The sequence below is a fragment of the Lutra lutra genome, chromosome 1 (genome assembly GCF_902655055.1).
Source record: "Lutra lutra chromosome 1, mLutLut1.2, whole genome shotgun sequence".
NCBI lineage: Eukaryota > Metazoa > Chordata > Mammalia > Carnivora > Mustelidae > Lutra > Lutra lutra.
Genome location: NC_062278.1, coordinates 134,923,904 through 134,946,435, shown reverse-complemented (window position 1 = coordinate 134,946,435; position 22,532 = coordinate 134,923,904). Strand labels below are relative to the sequence as shown.

At 45.7% G+C, this 22,532-nt stretch overlaps 1 protein-coding gene across 4 annotated transcripts in view; it reads left to right on the top strand.

Moving 5' to 3' along the window:
- Positions 1–11,945: 11,945 nt before the first annotated feature.
- COLQ (collagen like tail subunit of asymmetric acetylcholinesterase) overlaps positions 11,946–22,532 on the top strand; it is a 57,076-nt gene continuing 46,489 nt past the window's right edge. Inside the window, exon 1 of one of the 4 annotated variants that reach the window (XM_047737333.1) lies at positions 11,946–12,193. In XM_047737333.1, the coding sequence (XP_047593289.1) occupies positions 12,088–12,193 (106 nt within the window). In that variant the 5' untranslated portion in view covers positions 11,946–12,087. The remainder of the gene's footprint in view (positions 12,194–22,532) is intronic. The other 3 variants (XM_047737317.1, XM_047737341.1, XM_047737323.1) reach the window with 3 other exon arrangements.

The window sequence follows — 22,532 nt, the reverse complement described above, 5'->3', positions numbered from 1 at the left end:
CCCATTTTTCTCCTGCCTAGGTGTGTGTGGACTTCTAGCCTCCAAATATGTGAGAAAATGCGTTTGTTGCTGAAGCTCCCCAGTCTGTGGTCGTATGTTACCGCAGCCCTAGCAAACAAATACACCAGGTTCATGTGTTTTCCAGGCAGCATGTGGAGAATCACAGACGGTAATCAAGAGAAGATCAGTGTCGTCCTCTCTGAAGACTGTTTCTAGGGGTTGGTGGCATTTATTTCCCAAAGCCAGACGTGGGCGGAGCGCGGTATTCAGATATCACATGGTATCACTGACACGGGTGGGGTCTAGCATATTATGGAGAGAGCCTGGGGGAGGCAGATGGGAGCCAAGGCACTCACGAAGCCACCGATCAGAGAGGGCTCTCTGGAACCTCACATTTAAAGGTCGGACTATGTGTCAGCTGCTTTACATGTGTCATTTCATTCAAAGCTAACTCCCCTCAGCTGCGCAAACTCACGGTTCCCTTGGCAAGAAACAAGTCTGTTCCGAGACATGACAGAGGACATCTTGATCCAGTCAGAATTACTGTTCAGGTCTTAGATCCACTGCAGTGCAGTTTATCTATCTTGTGCGCACAATGCAAACCAACTCGTTAACTTCTTCAGCACTTTGAAGACCAGCTGTGTATCTGAGTTGACACTTAGGGGGATAAAGGGATGAAGCAGTCATGAGCCTTGTGCTCAAGTAGTTAGTAATTCACTCAAATAAAATATAGCAAAGTCGCATGTTACAAGGCTGAATACATAGACCAGAGCTACACTTACGTCTGCATATATACTTACGCATGAAGTGTTCTTATTTCTGAAGAGTTTAGATTGCTCCTGTTAGATGAACCATGAGAGACTGTGGACTCTGAGAAACAAACTGAGGGTTTTGGACTGGCGTGGGGTGGACGGATGGGTGACCCCGGTGGTGGGTATTAAGAGGGCACCTATTGCATGGAGCACCAGGTGTGGTGCATAAACAATGAATCTTGGAACACTAAAAAAATTTAAAAAAAAAAAAAAAAAAGTATCACCAATACTCCAGAAACCCCTTCATACCCCTTTCAAGCCTTACTCCTTCCACAAGGGTAATCACTGTCCTGCTTCTATCAGCATGGCTTAGTTTTGCCTATTTTAATACTTTATATAAATAAAAGGGTACATTATACACTAAAAAAAAAAAAGATTGTTCCTGTTATGTGGCGAGGCATTGTATAAAGCATTTTAGAAGTGGTATATCAAATCCATACTGTTAAAGAGGAGACCTCTCTCCCTACACTTCCACCCTGGGCCACTGTCTTGTAAGTTTATGTCCCCATGCCCTCCGGAAGGAAAGGAGTTACCAGTCTGATTAGTCAGAACCAAGGACATGAATTGGGTCATTTTCCCCATGAGCAGGGGTCCCTCTAAAAGATCAGCTTTGTGGCAGATCCGCCAGTCTTTTTCCTGTACATGGGGTCAGAGGCTTCCTAGGAGCTGCTCATCTAGGTCTGGCATCTGTCCCATCTTCCTTACCCTATTTCTGCAGGGTAGGCAGCAGAAGCCCAAAGAAGCCTGGTCATCTTCATTCTTTTTGGGAAAGAAACAGGCAGTCTTCTGTGGCTTGCAGGCCTAGCCAACATCTTCCGACTCAGTCTTTGCAAGACTCTGCCTTGGTTGGTTACCACAATTAATTAAATGTTCCTGGGGCTCTTAGGTGGCTCAGTTGGTTGAGCTTCCAGCTCTTGATCTCAGCTTAGGTCTTGATCTCAGGGCTACAAGTTCAAGCCCAACACTGGGATCCATGCTGCATGTGACACCTACTTAAAGAAATAAAAATAGAGTGTTCCTGATTCCCACCTGGCTGCTATCAGACTTTCATGGAGGCCCCTAATCAGGAGTCCTGAGGGGAAAGAGATGAGTCCTGAGATCTGGCTATTCCTAGTCCAAGGAAACTCAAGGTTAATTGCTTAAACTTCATAGAACATCAGGGAATGTTCTCTCTCGAGAACTCCTGAAGAGTTTCCCCATAGTGAGTAGCAGAGCCATGATTTGAACCAGCTACTGTCTGACTTTAAACCATAGCTCTTGCCGCCATGCATACTGCCAAGAATGAAAATCAATGCACTAGGGAAACTCCCTAGCTGGGGGAGTCCCGGGGAGTGGGGGGACACATTCCTCCTGGCAAGCTCTTCGTGGAAAGGAAGCATTTGAACTTGGGAGAACTGGGAGCATTTGGACATGAAGGAGTGGGAGCACGGCCTTCCAGGAGGAAAGAAGCACAGGTATTCTGGAATAAGCTGTCAGGACAGGGAGAACACAAGGCAAACTGTCCCTGCCAGCAATTCCCAGCAGGAGCAGGAGCAGGAGCTGGAATGCTCCTGTAAAATATCCCCCAGTCACGTCACTGTCCAGTCGTTCATATTCGGAAGTGATCTTCTGCTATTCCAGGCTGCCAGAACATGCCTGTGTCTAACACCTAGGCTCAGCTTGTTCTGTTTCTTCCCTCTGAGGACTCTGGCCTATGATGGTCCAAGTTCATGCCCACTCTGAGCCCTGGGCTGGAGCAGTTGCCCTCACCTGCCTCTTCCATTCCCTGAAGTGTTTGGACCAGGTGCTAACTAGTGCGGTGTGAAGAACCCAGGCTTTGGGGTATGTGGCCAACTTTGTGCTTTAGCTCTGTGGCCTTGAGCAGGTGACCTAACTGCCCTATCAGCCCCTGTTTCTTCATGGAACACAGCAATAGTAGCACCTACCTCATGGGTTTGCTGTGAGGCTTCACAAAAATAACATATGTACTAGTATAATAGATGCTTAGTGAACAGGGGCTCAAATTGGTATTTCCATTCCTTAGGGTCAGAATTACCTCCAACTCTTTCGTAAATCCCTCCTGAGAACTAATTTCAAGACTCTTCCTTACCTCCTTCATTTCTTTACCTTTTTCCACCCTTCATGGAAGCCCTCTTGATTGATTATATCTTTCCATGATTCTCCCTTACATTGAATACCCCTGGACTTCTATCCTATATGTTTCTTGTCTGTCTTGAGACTCCCATGAGACTGTAGGTCCCTGAGGGCAAGAAATTTTACATTTGATTTGCACTGAATCCCCAACTCCTGGGTCTTTGCCTGGGGCACAGTAGGAACTGAGTAAATATTTGTTGAATGAATGAATGAATGCTTTGGCCTTCCACTCATCTTCCCGAATCCTTCTTTTTCTGTTTCCATCTTCTCCAGTTTAGCCTTGTGCCTCCGCTTCCAGAGGACACAGGACGTTTTGTGAAAATGGTGCAGTTATGTTCAGTAACTCTGTGTGTCAGGAAACAGGTAATCATGTAATCCATAACCAGGTGGAAAAATTTTCTCTCTAGTGCTTAAAAAAAAGTCACCTCTTCTTATCCTAGATTGTATAGGTAAACATTTGGCTTTGCAGACAAACCTTCCTTTGTGGCTATTTTTAAAGGACTTTAAGACTTCAAGAAGTGGGTTACATACAGAACATACTGTGGCCCCTAGTTTGTGCTTGTTCTGCTATAGCCTTCAGGACAGAGAATCTCCTGGTTACAGGAACATGGACCCCAAAGAAGCATGTGTATACTCTCCTCTCTGTCATAGCTTATTGTTTCCTAAGAGTCTGTGATTCTAAAACACTCCTCAGTAGCTTCCAAGTATTGTTCATCTTGGCCAAGATCTCCCTTCCCAGAATGCGATTGGAGGATGTGTCATTATACGTGACACGGGCAGTGCCCTTTCCCACCCTTTACTTCAGAGCCTGGATCATAATGGGCCTATCAGTGTGTTAGGAATGGTCCTGTTCTAGGACCTTGCCATACAACACAGCCATGTGCCTTGACCTCCCCCTCTGGCTGTACAGACACCAAATCATTTGAAAATGCTGCTTTGTCGGGGCACCTGGGTGGCTCAGTCTGTTAAGCACCTGACTCTTGGTTTTGGCTCAGGTCATGAACTCAGGATCGTCAGATTGAGCCCTGCATTGGCTCTGTGCTAAGATTCTTGCTCCTTCTGCCCCTCCCCCCCAATTTGGCCCATGTGCACATGCACTCTCTTTCTCAAAAAAGGAAAAGAAATAATGCTTTGTCTTTACCGTGGACCAAATCAAATTGTGAGGTGGCCCTTCCTCTGTACTCCATTCAGTCTCGGAATACAAGAGTTACCACTGTCTCTAGGTGAGATTGTTGTAGAGGTGATGTGATGGGGCGGTGCGGTTGAGGTAAGGGGGAGGCAGTGGGGTTGAGGTGGTAATGTTCTTCCAATAAATATATAAAAATAGAATTTTGCAATGAATACATGGTAAATACAAATAGCAATCAACTAGGAACATGCATTTGGACTGGCTAGAAGAGAATGTCAACTAAGCTTTTTGGGATTCATTCTAGCAGAAATTTGGGGCAAACTCAACCCACCTTCAAGAATGGGGCTAAGGGGGGCGCCTGGGTGGCTCGGTGGGTTAAAGCCTCTTCCTTCGGCTCAGGTCATGATCCCAGAGTCCTGGGATCGAGCCCCGCATCAGGCTCTCTGCTTAGCGGGAAGCCTGCTTCCTCCTCCCTCTCTACCTGCTTGTGATCTCTGTCTATCAAATAAATAAATAAAATCTTAAAAAAAAAATAAAAAATAATGGGGCTAAGGTTTGTTATGACCTTTGGTGGCTTAACAATTATTTTGAAGGGGCACCTGGGTGACTTAGTTGGTTAAGTGTCTGCCTTTGGCCCAGGTCAGGATCTGTGGTTCTAGGGATCAGCCCCACATCCGGCTCCCTGCTCAACAAGGAGCCTGCTTCTCCCTCTCTCACTGCAGCTCCCCCTGCTGGTACTTTCGCAGTCTTGCTCTTTCTCATATACATACATAAATAAAATCTTTATTTGACAGAAAGAGAGAGAGAGATCACAAGTAGAGCAGCAGGCAGAGAGAGAAGGGGAAGTAGGCTCCCTGCTGAGCAGAGAGCCCGATACGGGGCTCGATCCCAGGATCCTGGGATCACGACCCGATCCGAAGGCAGAGGCTTAACCCACTGAGCCACCCAGGCGCCCCCATAAATAAAATCTTAAAAAAAAAATTATTTTGAGTTCATATATTTCTATGATTCTTGAAATAAGCAACATCAGGAAACTGGTTTTGCTTGGGAATCAGGATGTTTTCCCTTCTTACAGAGTCAGTTCAAGAGTCATTGCTCTTTAGTTGTCGCAAGCCAGTTGGGGATCTCCTCTGAAGTGTCCAGCCCTCTCTCACTTCCTGCCATAAAAACTTCCCTGTCTCCCTACCAAGAATGTGGGTCTTGCCTCTTCAGAGCTGAAAGATTCTTGAACTCCCACCGTTCTGAGGTCCAGTTTCAGGTAAATACAAGTTTGACTGACATTCCCTTTTAGAGCAAGTCCAGATCTGGCAGCACTGATGGCATCTGGCTATGTGTACCAACATGAGGGCCCAGGTCCAGTCTTGCCAGTCATCACTCCACCTGCCTGATACCTGCTGCTATCCCCAGAGCCTCACATAAGCCTGTTTCCTTATCTGTAAAATGGGAATTATAAATATAGTTACACTTCTTCCATCATGGAAAAATCAAGGGGGAAAAATGATAAAAGGATTTTATAAAAAATCTAGCCCAACATAGTAATTATTTGTTTAGCACATCAGTAATGTGCTTGCTGTATAAAACATAGATAAAAAGGGGAAATCAAATAATAGGAATTAAATAAAAATGGGTTTGAGAGTCAAATACATTTTCGAGGCAAAAACGAAGTTAGTAGGTTTATTTACCACAGAACTTCCCAGTGGCTTTAGTATATACTGTAAATTCCCAAGAGGAACATAAAATAGACAGTGTTTCTCAATTTATGTGAAGTACTCTGCTTTTTAAAAATTGAGTGTCTCGGGGCACCTGGGTGGCTCAGTGGGTTAAAGCCTCTGCCTTCAACTCAGGTCATGATCCCAGGGTCCTGGGATCGAGCCCCACATCGGGCTCTCTGGGCAGCGGGGAGCCTGCTTCCCCTTCTCTCTCTCTCTGCCTGCCTCTCTGCCTACTTGTGATCTCTGTCTGTCAAATAAATAAAATCTTTAAAAAAAAATTGAGTGTCTCTTAAAATGTGTGTACCTCAAGCACAGTTTGGGAAACACTGAATTGGGTAAGATTATTGTTGCCATTATCGCGATTGCATCCAGGTAGTTCTAGGCCAGCTCAGTGCAAATCTCTTTCCTGAAAGTGAGCATGGCCAAGCTCTCCGCCCTGGAGATGGAACCACAGGCTCAAGGCCTGGGGGCATCTAATTGGTCTCATTACATTTTCTGCTAGTTCTTCTGGTTCTCCGGTGGGTCTTCCCATTGCATCCGGAGCTCCATGGGTTCTGGCTCCGATTTCAGCCTGAGTTGCCAGGAGCCAGGGAGCTTGTGAGGAGGGATTTCCCTGGGCTTCTTAGTTGCCCAGTCTTATCTCTCTCCTGCTGATGCAGCCATCAGTAGGAGGTGGCCAGGGCCTCAGCATAACCAAATCATCCTTAATTCCAGGCCAGAACATGCTCAGAGCTCCGTTCTCTGGCAGGACCAGTCAAAAATGGTTTGTGCCTCTCAGCACATTGTCAGGGACTTGCTGGACCTTATGCATGCAAAAAAGTCACCTTGTTTCCCCTTCTCTTTATCCCAAGAATTTGATTTTGTTAAGAAAATCATTTTTTGAATGACAGATTAAGGTATGTCCATTGTAAAAACTTCCAATAAGCCAAGTACGTATAAGATTAAAAAGGAAATTTCCCTCCTTCTTATCCCATATTCTTCCATGCCCAAGTGTGCAGTGTATGCTCTTCTAGATCTTTCTCTCTGCACATATAAATAGTTGGTAAACAGAATTGCTTGTTCAGATGTTTGGTCAGATGTACTGCATCTTTCTAATTTTACTCAGTGATTCTCTGTGGAAAGCCTTCCATGTCCAGGCATAAATGTGAGCTATCTTTGCCTTTTTTTTTTTCAGTCAAGTTTATTGAGGGGATAATTCACATAAAACTCACCCTTTGTAAGAATACAGTTTGATGAGTTTTGACAAAGTAGACAAAAAACCACTCCAATAAAGGTAAAGAACATTTCCATCACCACCAGAAGTTCCCCTTGTAGCTGACTCTCATGACCATAACTGCTGGTTACCACTGAGCTGTTCTCCATCCCAGTAAGTTTTGCCTTTTCCAGAATGCCTTATAAATGAAGTTATGCATTCTGTAGCCTTTCGTGTTGGCTTTAGCAGAACGCATTTGAGATTCATCCATGATACTTGTTTCAGTAGTGTTGTTACATTTTATTGCCATGTGGTATTGCATTGTACACAAATGGTTATACCAGCTGATGGCCATTTGGATTGTTTCTAGTTTCTTGTTATTACAAACAAAATAGTTAGGAACATTCCCGTACAAGTCTCTTTTGGTGGATATGGATTCATTTCTCTTGTATAAATACCAAAGAGCAGTATTGTTGTGTGGTATGATAAGTGTATATTTAACTTTACAAGAAACTGCCAAACTGTTTTCCAAAGTGGTTGTACCATTCTGCATATTCCCACTAGCAGTGCGAGAGAGCTCCAGGAGCTCCACATCCTCACCAACACTTGGAATTGTCAGTCTTTTTAAACTGAACCATTCTAGTAATACATAGCAATGTTTCATTAAGATTTTAATTTAGATTTCCCTAATGACTAATGATATTGAATATTTTTTCACGTGCTCGTTTTGCCATTCATATACCTCCTTTGGTAAAATATTGGTGTTTTGCCCTTTTCTTTTAATTGGGTTATTTGTTTCATTATTATTGAGTTGCAAAAGTTCTTTATAAATTCTGATTACACATCCTTTATCATATACATGTATTGCGAATCTATTCTCTTAGTCTTTGGTTTGTCTTTTGACTTAACATTGTTTTTCAAAGAGCAGAAGTTTAAGCATTTTTATGAAGTCCAATTTAACACTCTCTTAAATGATTGGTCCTACTTAAAAAAGTTTTTTCATAGAGAGTCAAATGATGATTATCAGGGATTAGGGAAGGTGGGGAAAGTGGAGGATTGGTCAAAGGGTAGTGGATTGGTCAAAGGATACAAAGTTTCAGTTATATAGGATGAATAATAATGGACAGCATGGTGGCTATAGTTAATAGTATTGTTTCGTACAGTTGAAATTTTCTAAGAGACTAGTTTTTAAGCATTTCACTAGGAAAAAGGTAACCATAGGAGTTGACAGATATGTTAATTAGCTTGACTGTAGTAGTCATTTCATGAAATACATGTGTATCAGAACATCATGATATATACTTTAAACATATACCATTTTTATTTAAGAAAAAAATTTTTAATTTAAAAGGAGAAATCTGGGCTCCTGGGTGGCTCAGTGGGTTAAGCCTCTGCCTTCAGCTCAGGTCATGATCTCAGGGTCCTGGGATTGAGTCCCGCATCGGGCTCTCTGCTCATCGGAAAGCCTGGTTCCCCCTTTCTCTCTGCCTGCCTCTCTGCCTACTTGTGATTTCTCTCTCTGTGTGTCAAATAAATAAATAAATAAAATCTTTTAAATAAAAAAAAAAAAATAAAAGGAGAAATCTTTGCCTAACCCAAGGTCACTAAACTTTTCTCATGTTTTCTTTTAGAAGTTTAACTAGTTTTCACTCTGACATTTAGGTCTATGATCTATTTTGAGCTAATTTTCACATATGAGGCAAAGTAAGAGTTAAGATTATTTTTGTTTTGCATATGGAGGACTCATTTTTCCAGCATCATTTGTTGCAAAGACTACTTTATCCTTTGCAATGACTGTATAATGTTACACTGAAGAGAGGTCCCATGATTTATTCAATAATCTTATGTTCACAGAAAGTCAGGCTGTTTTAGATCTGAAGCTATAATGAACATTCTTGCACCTCAACCACTGGGCAGTTGAACGAGTATTTCTGTGGACTTTCTGGGTCAAATGACACATGTAAGTTGTGTGTTGATGGTATCATCGGATTGTGCACCAGTATACGTACACTCTTACCTCCATGGCCTGCGAGAGGAAGCTCAAGTTTTGATTGGTTTTATTGTTGTAAGCCTTTCACAGATCTCAAATAATTTCCTTCTGGATAATCTAATAGCCTGTGTTATTAGATTCTGAAAGATTGAGAGCACTTCAGGAGAGTTTGAAGAAAGATGATAACTTTTCAGTCAGGGTAACTCTGTAAGAAAAAGGCTCATAAAATAGACAATCCATGGGAAATGGAAATTTGCAGAGCTGTTTCTTAAGTATTGGGGCTTATCAGTATCTGTGTTGTACAACCTCCTGGAAGGGCAGAGGGGACCTGAATGTATACATGCAGCCTCTCCTGGCAGGCCCTAACTCTTCGTGGCCTGAATGTATACATGCAGCCTCTCCTGGCAGGCCCTAACTCTTCGTGGCTGTCTGTCCACACTCCCTTTCACTTTCTCCCCATCCTCGCCAAAACCCTGTCTTGTACCAGACCCAGGCCAGCCAGCTGTACGTGCAAAGGCACAAAGAGTGGGCTGGGAAATGCAATTGGCTCAGTGTGCCTGGAGCATAAGATCATGCCAGTTTTTCTACTTATCTTTTTATCCTATGGTGCTGTGTTTTGATTGAATTAATTGTCATTGTTGAGGATGAGGTGACAAGGACTGTCCTGGGGTACACAGAGCTATGGGACAGTGTTCCGTCTTCAGGGACATTAATACAAGTTAAATAGCAATGCAAGGTAGTATAGAAGTAGCTCAAAAATTGTAGCAGAGGGTGTCACAGGCCGGACATATTGATCTACCTTGTGCTGACTACACAGTCAATGGTGAGATCCAGATATTAAGGAAGAAATGAATTTGGTTTCACAGGAGGAATCTGAGCTGGATGGTGAAAATTCAGATTTTTGGCACCAAGTCACTCAAGAGTTACCCTCCTCCTGGGTAGATCCCACCTTCTCCAGGCCACCAAATGCCCATTGTTGGGACTACCTGTTTCAGGAGTTAAGGAGAACAAGCCTGAGAGTTTCCTGGTGGGTTCAGCCAGCAATCACAGATCCTTCCGTCAAATAGTTTGGGAACAGCTAAAGCTGTCCTGTTAATTTTGAATGTAACCCAAGTTTATTTTTCATGCTTTTGAAAGACTTTCTTGTAAACCCTTTGTCAGTTAGCTCTTGCTACATAACAAATCATCCTAAAACTGAGTAGCTTAAAACGACAGCCATTTTATATAGTCATGAATCTGTAGTCTGGGGTGGGTTCACCTTGGCAGTTCTTCAGCTGGTCTCACCAGGGATAACTCCCGTGACTGCCTTCATCATCTGGAGACCTGCATGGGACTGGCTGATTCCAGCTGTCCTTGCTCGTGTGGTCAGTGCCTCATCTGAGGTGGCCAGGCACCAGGGGCTGGATGCTTCCCCGTCCCTGTGGCCCATCTGACCGCCCTGACTTCTTGTGTGGCAGTTTCTAAGAAAAGACAAAGGTAGAAGCTGCCAGGCTTAGTAAGGCCTCAGCCTGGAAATGGCACAGTCTCCCTTCTGCAACACTGTACGTGTCAAAGCCAACCCCAAGGCCAGCCCAATTCAGTGGGAAGGCGAGTGGACGCCACCTCTTGCTGGGAAGAATGGTAGGAACATACAGGGATGGGAGATTTTCAGTGGCCATCCCTGTGCCCAATCCACAGCTCCCTGGATTTCATTTTTGCTGTCTCTGTACACAGATTTTAACTCATGTCTGATTCATCCCATGTTACCTCATTTAACCTTCCCAACAAACCCTTAAAGGGAACAAGACCTCCATTTCATGATAAGAAAACTGAAGCTCAGAGATGTCAAATGTTTTGTCTGCTGTTACAGTGGTGCTGGCAATCAGATGCAACTGGTGCAAGAAAGATCTGGGGAGTGTTGCCTTACACTCTGCCTTCCCCCTGGGATGAGGATCAGTGTTTTTCCCCCAGGAGGCCCAGCCCAGAGTCTAGTAACTACCAAACCATTTCTCAGTGAACTCCCATGAGACACTGGGAGGACATTATGTAAATTAAACTAAAATGGAAAACTCTGTAGATTATTATTTTCATCATTTTAAAAACCTAGGGGTTGGGACGCCTGGGTGGCTCAGTTGGTTAAGCCGCTGCCTTCGGCTCAGGTCATGATTCCAGGGTCCTGGGATCGAGTCCCGCATCGGGCTCCTTGCTCAGCAGGGAGCCTGCTTCTCCCTCGGCCTCTGCCTGCTTGTGCGCGTGCTTGCTCTCTCTCTGACAAATAAATAAATAAAATCTTTAAAAAAAATAAAAAATAAATAAAAATCTAAGGGTCTCTGTAACAGGGTTTATAAGCTCATAAGAGGTATTCATTTAAGGATGCTGTAGTTTTTACTCGAATTTTGTCTAGCCACAGATCAAGTCATTGATGCCATTTCTCCAAATATAGTTTGATAATCATTCACTTTCTGTCTTTTCACTTATTTTGCTTTGGATGAGATAAAAGGTTGCTGCTTCTGGAGAGAGAATAAACATTTTTTCCTAGAGAAAAGGAGTATTTTGGAAAATATGCCTCCCCCATTTTTACTGGATGATTAAAGAAAAAATAATCCAAGGTCCACTTTATGTTTGTCACCCAGTGGGTAAAAAAGTCACAGGCCAACAGTAGAGGGATTGATTGGTCTCTGTGGAAATTCAGTTTGAATCAGGAAAGCTGATTCTGTGATGCTGTAGGACATCTCAGTTCCAAGCAGGTAGCTGCTGGTGGATAATGAGGAAATCGGTCTGCCCTTTGAGGTCTGCTTCTAGAGAACATTTGAGGCTTGGCTGCCTTTTCATCAGCTCCTCAGTAGCCACTTACTTCAATGTCCAAAAGAGAAAATTCTGACATATTAATTTTAATGTGGGCATTTGATCCAGTGCTTGAGATAAATATAACTCTGTGGAGTACGGAGAAGGTTTAATGGGAAATGGTTGGCATTCTTTCTTGGTAAAGGCATGGAGAAAGGAGAGAGAGACAGGAGAGAGAGGGAGGGAGGGAGAGAGAGAGAGAGAGGCGCAAACAGCAGTAAGACAAAGGCAGAGATAAGCGAGGCTTCACAGCAGCCTTGCCTTGAGAACTTGACACTTGCCAGACCCCAGCCAGCATGGTTGTCCTGAATCCAGTGACTTTGGGAATTTATCTTCAGCTTTCCTTCCGCTTTATCATGTCTCAGCCTACTTTCATCAACAGCGTCCTCCCCATTTCAGCAGGTAAATGATGACCACAACTTTCCTCTCTTCCATCTGTTGGGGGCAGGGGGAGGAAGGAAGGTTGTTTTGCAATGTGTCCTGATATTTTCCCCATTCTGCTCTCGGAGGAGGGAGGCTGGAGGGACACAGCCGACCCTGCAACTTCCTGTCACCCGAGCTGTGTCTCCGCAGCTCCCTCTATCCTTGTTCCAAACAGCCCCCACCCAGCTGCTCAAAGCCAGAGACCCTTTTAAAAATGACTTCTGCCTCTCCCACTTCTCCCCATTTGCTGCATGATTTCATTTTGACTGGAAATTGTAGTGAGCTTAAAAGAGGCACAGAGGAGTACAAGTGAGAGAAAGGAGTCCCATCCCTGACCCCTTCCAAAGGGGGCTTGACAGAAGGGGCACGTTGTGGGGCAAATACCCCTCTTCCGAGCTTGGGCAGTGTGTACCTCCAGGACCAGCCCACCAGAGGAAGGGGGAGTCCAGTGATTTTTCTGTGGGCCAGGGGTCCTTGGGAGGGATCTAGCAAGAATCACTGACCCTCTAGCCCTGCCTGCTTTCCTGTTGTGCTTTCTTCCCACTGAGAGCCTTCTATCCAAATAAACCAGCTGGAGGTCCTAGGAGATGGGAGCTTTCTGGGGAGAGGTGGAGGGTTCCAGAGTGACAGCTTGGCCTGGAGTAGGCTGTATCTGTCTGGTGTAGTAGGGCTGGGTGATTTGGGGCAGGGGGCTTTTTATGCTAGCCTGCCAAACTTCTCAGGGTGTTGGGCACCAGGTTGCCCTTGTCCCGTCTGACCCAGTGCAGGGGAAGTATTGTGTTACTGGCAGGGCCTATTTAAATCTTTCTGAGGAAACTCAAATATTTCTGGAGGGCTTGAGGGAGGCAAGCTTGCTGCCTGTCCCTGCATAGCCCCCCTCCATTCACTTCTGCCACCCCTGGCTTCCCCCGGCCCCCAGCAAAAGCAGTTTCAGTCATGCCCTCTAACTTGAGTCTCATACATACTTTCATGGAGGCAGAAATTTCACTTTCATGGCCTTTGTGAAAACGCAGGTTTTCAGAGAGGACATATCTCTGAATCCAGTCCCCAACCTCTCTCTGTTCCTCAGTACAGTTTAGCAACAGGTTATGCTCCCAGTGCCACCAGCATCTGTGGGCCCTGAGTGAGTGACTCGGAGAAGAGCACGGGGCTGATTAAGAGGGTGTGAGGAGCTAAAGGAGCGGGCCGGGGCGGGGTGGTGGTGGCGGGATCTGGGGAGATCTGGGGAGTGAGGAGTAGGCAGAAAAGGTGAATGGTTGTGTCACCATGGGTGTGTGACAGTATGCCCCCACAAATTTCACTTGAGAGCACCACACTTCCTCTGGAAGCTTGTGGGTCATTTTTCTTCTACTTGATGGGGAAGCTGGTAGTTAATTTGGTCTAATTCAGTGGACTCTTAACCTCACTTGGGCTACAGAGTCCTTTGAGAATCTGCTGAAGGTTCAGTACTCCATGTTCTGGTTCTAGCTCTGCCTCTGGTGGTCTCTGGCTTCTGGGAGACAGTCAGTGTTAGACTGTAGCGTTGTGCGGGCGGGGACTGTCCTGTACACCATCCCTGTTTCCCCGGGGTCTGAATAGTGCCTGGCAAAAGGTAGGTGCTCTGTAAATGTTTGATGAATGAATGAGTGAATGAAGGAATAGTAACTTTTCTCTTCTCATCTGTAGATTGAGGCTTGCCTTCATTTTGTATCACGTAATTTAGATAGAGCCAAATGGCTACTAAGTTCTGAAAGCTAGAGAGAAAAGAACCTCTAATTTTTTTCCGAACTCCTTGCCCTAGAGAGACCCCCAGTACAGCTTAGACATTTCTTAAGTAGGACTTTATAGATTGTAGCAGTCAGGATAACAGCAGGAAAAAGAAGTACTTCAGATGAAAAGACTTAAACGAAGGGACCCCTTTCAGAGTGTGAGTGGGGTTAAGGGAACTGACAAGGAAAGTCGAGGAATTAGCAACCTTGGTGAGTCTTTACCACCCTTGTGCTTGAAAAGGTAAGAGGAAGAAATGGGGAAATTGATGCCAAGAAGATGTGGAACCTTAGAGGAGGGGCCACCTGAGGTAGAGCTATGACCACAGAGGGACCCAAAGAAGGGAGAAAGGAGAGAAGAAATACCCCAACCTCTCTCCTTCAGTCCATGTACCTCTCGGCATTGCCTTTCATTAGCCAAACCCAGCCCAGAGCTGGAGGGCAGGGGTACCTCTGGATGCAGTCTGTGGGGTCAGCTTCTGGGGTGCAGAGTGAGGGGGAGCGGTGGGAATGTGGAATCGCTAGCCCACACAGCCATCGGCACTTCCTGAGGAACTTCTAAATCCAGACCTTCTGCTTGTGAATGTGGTCTTTAGAAATTTGGTAAAACAATGGGGATAGACTTAGGGGGAATCACTAAGGTAGCAGCTCAACAGAGCAAAAAATACCTGCTTTCACCTGTAGAGTCTCTTGGCTTTGTTCCCACACTTAGTTGCCATGGCTTCTTCATAGCATGGTTCAGAAATAAACTTAGGACCCCAAATGGCAACTGTTCTGTGACACAGGACAACTTGAATCCCTCAAAAATATTTTCCAATAATTTGACGTGAAATGTTCTATATTCAGAAGCTTGTAAATTCTTACTCTGCTGAAGAAGGCAAGCCCAGTGCTCATAGAAACCAGGGCGACCCGCCGTACCCTTGTGTGTGCCTACTGTGTGCCGGGCACTGTTCTAAGGGCTACAGAGGACACAGAGACAAGTCGGATCCTGCCTCTGTCCTGGGGAATCAGTGGGCATCCGCTGCTAAAACACAGTCAACATGTGCTAACAGGCCCAGGGGAGGCCATGATGGAGGAAGAGCTCTTACAGGCTTGGAGGGCAGTACTTTCCTTCATAGCTGAACCCGTCCTTCACTCTCTTCAGGAAGGACTGGATTCTCACAACTCCAGACACAGCACCAGCTGTCTAGATCAGAGGTTCATTACCTGGCAACCTCCACTGCCGGGTCCCACAAGAGAACCACAGAAGGGAGCAAAAAGCCTCAAAGAGGCCAAAAGTGATAATAGAAATCCTAGGACTAAAGCACATGCATTTGATACACAAGAAACTAGCTCGGGCCCTTACTCCAAATCTACTAACTGTTACTTTAGACAGCATTCTAGCAGACTTGCACAGCAGGTTTCTAGAAGGTTGGCAAATTAGGTGTGGGGCATTAGACTAGGGAGGGTGAGTTCCTGCTTACAATGGACACCAGGACAACAACAAAAAAAGACAGCTGACAAAGCTGATTATAAGAGAAATGACCAATGAGCAGGGACTAGTTCTAAGATCAAAAAGAATAGTAGACTGGAATTATTTCTAGAGCCCATGTTCTGTAGGTATCAGCACTGACTTATAGCACAGTAATTGTTTTTCACTCTTGTGAGTATGAATGACGCAGTGAAGACTGAGTTGTGTGCACTTAATTTTGCTTAAGAAGGCAGATAAGGGTCAGATATATTTTAGAATGATTTCTATTGAATATGGGCCTAATGTTTAAAATGTCTGGAGCTGTACTTTGGTACACTGTTTTAACTATTGCTCAGTAATGAACCATCCTAACACTCAGTGGCTTAAACAACAATCATTTATCATTGTAGTTCATGTGTTTGTGGGCCAACTAAGGTCAGCTGATCTAGCCTGGGTTTGGCAGGCCCTGGCTGGGCTCACTATGGGTCTGTGGATTGACTCAGCTCCAAGATCCATTCACGGATGTAGCTCAGTAGTTGTACAATTTCTAGAATGTGGTGGCACAGATCCAAAGACAATATCTATAGAAGGGCAGACCTTCCACACACTTCAATTTATGTAATTCTCACAGCACCTCTGGGATGGGTGAGGCGTGACTTCCACTTTTCAGCTGAGGACGTGAAGGCTCAGAGAGGTTAAGTGACTTACTCAAGATCACAGAGCTAACATAAGATGGGGAGAGCTGGAGACTGGAAGCCCACCCTCGGACTTTAAGTCCAGGGCTTTTACTAAGGTAAACCAATATCCATGGACAAATAGTGATACTAGCTTTTCATGTCCTACAGATGATCTTCCTATCCTTCAGAAACTCTCCTCTAGATTCTTTATTCTCCATTCCCTCCAGCCTTCTCCTCAGCATTTCAACGCCGAAAGCTCTTAGCAAATGATTGAAGATTACCCTATACTAAAGTGTATAGGACCAGCCAGGGTACAACTTTATCCCTCTTTTGAAGGTATTTGTATCTTAATGGGGGACTTAAACTAAAGGATGCTCTAATGAAAGAGCTTCAGCCAAGGTATTTTCAGGGAGGAGACCTCCTGGAACCAGGGGAATGCCACTACACAGACATTCTCTTCAGACACTCTGAGCCAACCTACTCTAGGCCCACCACAGAGACACATGGCTTCCCTTTTCTAATACAGGGTTTCCCAGCTAGGTAGGAGCTCCCCAGATGATGTTTGAGTCTATAGACCCAAACAGACCAGATGCTGAGAAGACCCAAATGTAGTCTGATAGAGTGAGATCATGTGGAAAGATGTGAATACTGTCTGGACACCAGAATCTTCTGTTGGCTGCTGGGATATGACCCAGAGCAGGAGTTTTGTAGCTGAAAAGACCTGCTGTCCAGTTCTGCACTCCCCTGCCTGGAAGCCAGCCAGGTTACCACTTGGGAACCTTTCATGTTCTGGACAGTAGATTATGGCCATTTATTTGTGTCTGATGCTGATCAGCCACTGTCTAATGTTCCATAATGCACTTCCAGCCATCTCCTCTGATTTAGCTTTTCCTATTTCCTCTGCATAATCCAATCAGAGAGGGCTCTTAAATTAGAGGACTCTCTGTGGGTGCCGGTGTCCTGCTTTTGCCTCCTCCCAAGCCTCTGAATAAAGCCATGGGTTCAGCTGCAGCTCACAGAGAGAGCTGGGTGTGAGATGGGAGGCTGTCCTTTCTGCTATCCGGGGCCGGGCCTCTATATCACCACCTGCCACACTCATGCCTGCTTTCCCCAGATTCACAACCACACAAAAACAACATAGCTCCGTAATGACTAGAAAGCCCCTCCAGCTTCAGTGAGTCATCAGATAAGCTGGCGTCCCATCTTCTTTAAATGTAGTTCACATTGTAAGCACCGACTCGTGTTACTCTTTCATTGGTATGAATTAGCCCCAAACCTCTCATCTTGCAAACCAATTTCACAGCTGCATTTGTATTGGCTCTTCACAGTAGTCCTTACGGGAGGGGTCCTGGGCTTGAATGCTGATCGAGCTGATCATGAGCTAGTGATTGCTGGGAGGTCACTTCACTGCAGTGAGCTTCAATTTCCTCATCTGTCAATGGGTGTCAAAGTCCGTCTCACAGAAGGGCTAGAAGTACTCATTCAACAAACACTAAGTGCTAACCGTGTAACAGGACCTGGGATGCAGCAGTAAGCAAACAAGCCTATTGTCCCCCATGGAGCTCTGTGATCACCCTGAAAAGAACTTGGCCAGGCTGGCCCGCTGGGTCCCAGAAGGGAATGAAAGACACCCATGGCACAGATGGGGCTCAGAGACAGCCCAAGGGCCGAAGCCAAGCTCCATGTTCAGCCATGTTCACACTTCATGTGGTAGATGTTGTCGTGCTTTGAAAAAGAGGAATTTTTTCATTGCCTTGTTTGCTAACATTTAAAATGGAATGATTTAACATAAAAAAAAAAGTTTCAGATGTCTCTTAATAAAAAACAACAACAACAGCGACCCCTTGAGAAATCCAACGACCTGGCAGTCCTGAACCACCAACCATATTCTGATATGACAAGGATTGTTTGGAATGCAGTGCTGGGTGGCTGCTCAGCCCCAGCTCCTTGGATCCCCACTGCACCCCCCTTGTCTTACGCCTGGTCTGCTTTCCTTATTACATTTACCTGTCTAAGCCCCTCAGGGCATGTGACTTTTTGGCCTTTGGGACCAGAACCCCTGCTGGCTTGGACTCCGCCTCCTCCTTCTTGAGAAGTCTCTGGTTATTTTTCCAGAATTCCCAAGCTCTGCGGAGTTCAATTTGAAAGTCGGTGTTCCAGATCAGCGGTTCTCAAACTACAGCGCTGGTTCTCAGCCCTGGCTAGACCCAAGAGTCATTTGGGATGTTTGACAGAAACCCAGTGACCAGACTGAACAAACCAATTAAATCACTCTCTGGGACACGTGCTCAGGCATTGATACTGTTTAAAGCTCTCCAGATGGTCCAATGGCTAGCCATCGTTAACCACCGAACTGTAGCCAGCAAGCATCACCTGGAGGGCTCAGTAAAACCCAGACCGCTGGACCACCTCTGGAATTTCGGAGTCAGTAGCTCTGGGTCAGGCCCAAGAGTTTGCATTTCTAATAAGATCCCGGGCACTGCTGATGCTACGGGCCCAGGGACCACACTTTGAGAACACTGCCCAAGTTTGTCTTGGATCTACTATATTAGTTTCCTGTGGCCACTGGAACGAATCACCCCAAAGACAGTGCCTTAAACATTTATTCTCTTACAGTTCTGGAGGTCAGAATTTGAAATCATTTCACCTGGCAGAACTCAAGGTGCTGGCAAGGCTGTGCCTCCTCCATAGGCTCTCTGGCAAATGTCTTATCTTTTCTAGTTTTAAGCTATGGTCGTTGCAATCTTTGGTTCCTGGCCCCTTTCTCCATCTTCCAAAACCAGTAGCATGGCATCTTACCTTCAGTGGTCATATTGCCTTCTTCTGTGTCAAGTCTTCTTCTGCCTCTCTCTCTCTGTTTTTTAAAGATTTTATTTATTTATTTAGAGAGGAAGAGACAGAGAGAGTGTGTGAGCAGAGGGAAGGCCAGAGGGAGGGGGAAAGACAGAAGCTTAAGCAGGCTCCACGCCCAGCGCAGAGCTGGATGCAGGGCTTGATCTCACAACCCTGAGATCATGACCCTGAGATCATGACCTGAGCCATAATTAAGAGTAGGATGCTTACCCAACTGAGCCACCCAGACACCCCCTTCTGCCTCCCTCTTAAAGGACCACTTGTGATCACATTTAAGACCCACTGAGTTGATCACCTCATCGTAAACTTCTTAATTTAATCACATCTGCAGAGTTCCTTTTGCCATAGAAAGTAACATGTATAAGTTCTAGGGATCAGTCTGGACCTCTCTGGGACTTATTCAGTCTCCCATAGTTACCCTTTCGCCAGATAAAGTGTTCTATGAGTATTCATTAAGTAACATCAGAATCAAAGACGCAGGTGTCTACACTGTCTTCATTTGGATTCCTCCCGAAAGCAGACCCTGAGACAAGGATTTGGGTATCTAGGCAGTGATCCCAGTAGGGCATGGGGAGGTGAGACAGGGAAGGGAAGGTAGTCAGCATGGAGGGAGATCAGGAGCAGATTGGTGCTCTGGGTCTCCAGGGTTCAGTTCTCCTGAGACAGGGAGACAGAGAACTGGGATATTTACCCACCAACTCCTAGGGACATGCTTGCCCCAAGCAACTTACATGGCTGGTGAAGCCTTCTGACATAGTCACAGGTATATGTGGTACAAGCCAGAAGCCCATAAGGCCTAATGGATGCTAGGGGATCTGGCAGGGAAGCAACTGTGTCCACCATTGCTCCCTTAAGAGAGCTGTACTAATACGGCTCTCTTGCACTGAGCACCTTCCCTTCGGTAGGCTCTTTACATATATGACTTCTAACCTTCACAGCAATTTCACAAGCCAGTAGTACCCCCATTTTACCAAAGAGGAAACTAACATTCAGGGAGGTGTGGTCACTTAGCTGAGGTCACACCGTGCCAAGGTCAAAATTCCAAATCAGAACTTACTGATCCCCAAACCACTGTAGAGTTAGAATATTCTGGTGGTTAGCGGTAGGGCCTGTGATGCCATGCAGCCAAGGTTCAAACCTTGTGTTTTCTTTAGCTTTGTGATGTTGAGCAAGCAAATGGCCCTCTCTGTGCCTCAGTTTCCTCATAGGTAAAATGGGGCTAAAAGCAGGGTTTAACTCAGAGAGGAGCTGTGGAGATGAAGTGGGTTAATGACAAATGTAAGGTACTTAAAATAGTGCCTCATGTGTAAGGTGTCATTATTTCTGTCATTATTTCCAGAACCTCACAGTGTCTGTGCACATGCCAACAGGTCATGATTTCCCCTAAGATGCATTTGTGTTAAAGGCAAAAGTTTAAACACAACCCACACAATAACTTATTGCTTAAACTCTCTAGTGAGTTAAGGCAAAAAGAGGGACAAGGCTATTTTCTGTTTTGCATTTGTGAACCAGTCCCTAAAGCAGGAACACGTTGACCAGAGAAGAAGGCTCTTCTCGTGGTGACCAGCTTCCCCAGATGGCTTTAAAAATACACCTGGCCCTAGTCCATCTCCCAGCCTGGGAGCATTTAGCTCCATTCAAGCCCACACTTATGTTTCCACAGCAACCAACATAAGCACAAGCATGAGGTGTGTGTTGGGAGCTGGCAACAGCTGAAGGAGAGGCCTCAGGGCTGCTGAGGGCTTTGCACTCTAAACCAGCTGGGGGCTGAAAACAGAGAGGAAAGCAAAGAAGGACACATGAATGTGAGTTGGACAATCTCCTTCCCTCCCCAGGCCTCCCTACTCCTTTCTCCACTCATCCCACCCTGCTGATTCACCTGGCCTTTTTTGGTATCTTTCTGAGAAGTCTGAGAAGAAGTAAACCCCAGGAGCTTTCCTGTTACAGCTACTAGTTCACTCTGGGGACACATGCTCCAGGGGGGACCTTCCACAGGTCTCAGGCCTAGCATGAGGCTTCTCAGGGACCCAGGAGGGTGGGGCATGCTGTGAGGATGGCCATCCTACCTATAGAGACCAGCCCATCCGCCTGGGGCTTTCTTACTTTATTGTGACTGGGGTTTTGTTCGAATGTTTCAACTTGTCCCCAGTAGGAAGTTTCTGTGGGGTGGATCACTGCTGAAAGTTAAAACTGGGCTGCCGTTTTGTATCCAAACAGAACTGGTTTAGTTTCTGAGGTCATCCATACTGGGGTGGACCTCACGGACTAGCTCCCAAAAGGCTTCCCAATTCTCTGTAGTCATTCAGAAACCAAATTCTGACCCATTGAGATTAGTGTTCAGGATTTGGGGGGCTCTGAGCAAGAACAACAGCCCTTTCCCCCTCCTGGCACATCAGCAAGGTCGTGGTGGGGAAAGTGAACAGAGGAAAAGAGGAGTATCCTCTGTGTCCAGGGAGCACGAGGACCCAGAGAGAGCGGTGTCCTTTTGAGCGGCCCTCTCCTTCACGCTCCATGTCTGCCCACAGAAAGTGAGGAGTGGAAGGCTGAGATGGCTGTCTGGACAGTTTGGGTCCTATAAATTCCCCAGAGTATGTGAGGAAAAGTGGGGTTTTCAAATTTTCTTCAGAAAAATTACCAGAGTCAGTTGCTCTGGCCTGCACTTTCTCCACTGGGAAGCCCTGAAGGAGCGCACCATGCGGTGACTGCTTCTAAGATTCTCTCGTTTGGGTCTAACCAGAAGGTGGTACAGGCACATTTAGTCAGAGGCTTCGGTAACTTGCCTGTTCACTGGTGTTCTTAGAGAGACCTTGCAGTGCAGTGCTGAGCCCTGGGGTAGAATTCAAGAAGCAGGTTATTTCTCTGGACCTGCCACGAACTCCTAGGACACATGTGTGGGGTTGGACAAGCTGTCTGCTGTCTGTGAGACTCCATTTCCTTCTCTATAAAGGAAGAGGTAGACCAGATTTCAATGCTGGAGACATTCTCTGACTTTGTGGCTAGTGAGTTGCTTGCTAATTTATGGAATTACCTCCACAGTGAAGGGATTTTGGCACGGTTACTCTTGGGAGCCCTGGCCCCTGAGAATCCATGGTGTGGGCATAAAGGGCATGAGGTTCGCACTCAGACAGCTGTGGCCTTGAGTAACATCTTCGTGACCCATTAGCTGAATGGTGTTGGTTTGATAACTCCTCTGTTTCCACCTCTGTAAAATGGGGATAATGAGAGTACCTACCTTATTAGCTGGCAGTGAGGACTAAATGGGCTAATAGGTACAGAGCTTTGCACCTGGAACAGGGCTAAGCTCAGTTACTGGTTGCAACCATTATTCCAAATGGTGGTAAGAGGGTTGGAATCCAGGCTGCTTGCCTCCTCCTGGGAGGCCTCATTTCTATTATAATCCCATCTGCTTTTATTGAGGCTAGAGAGAATTGCTCATGGAGCTGAAGATCTGTTTCAGAATTCTCAGTTCCCATCTAAAGCCAGAGGATGAGCAGGGGATATCTCAGTGCATAGCATGGCTTTGGAATTGGAAGTCTGGGCTCAGAAGCCCTGCTCCAGGAGACCTTGAATGTCAGAGCCAGTTTTTCTCACCT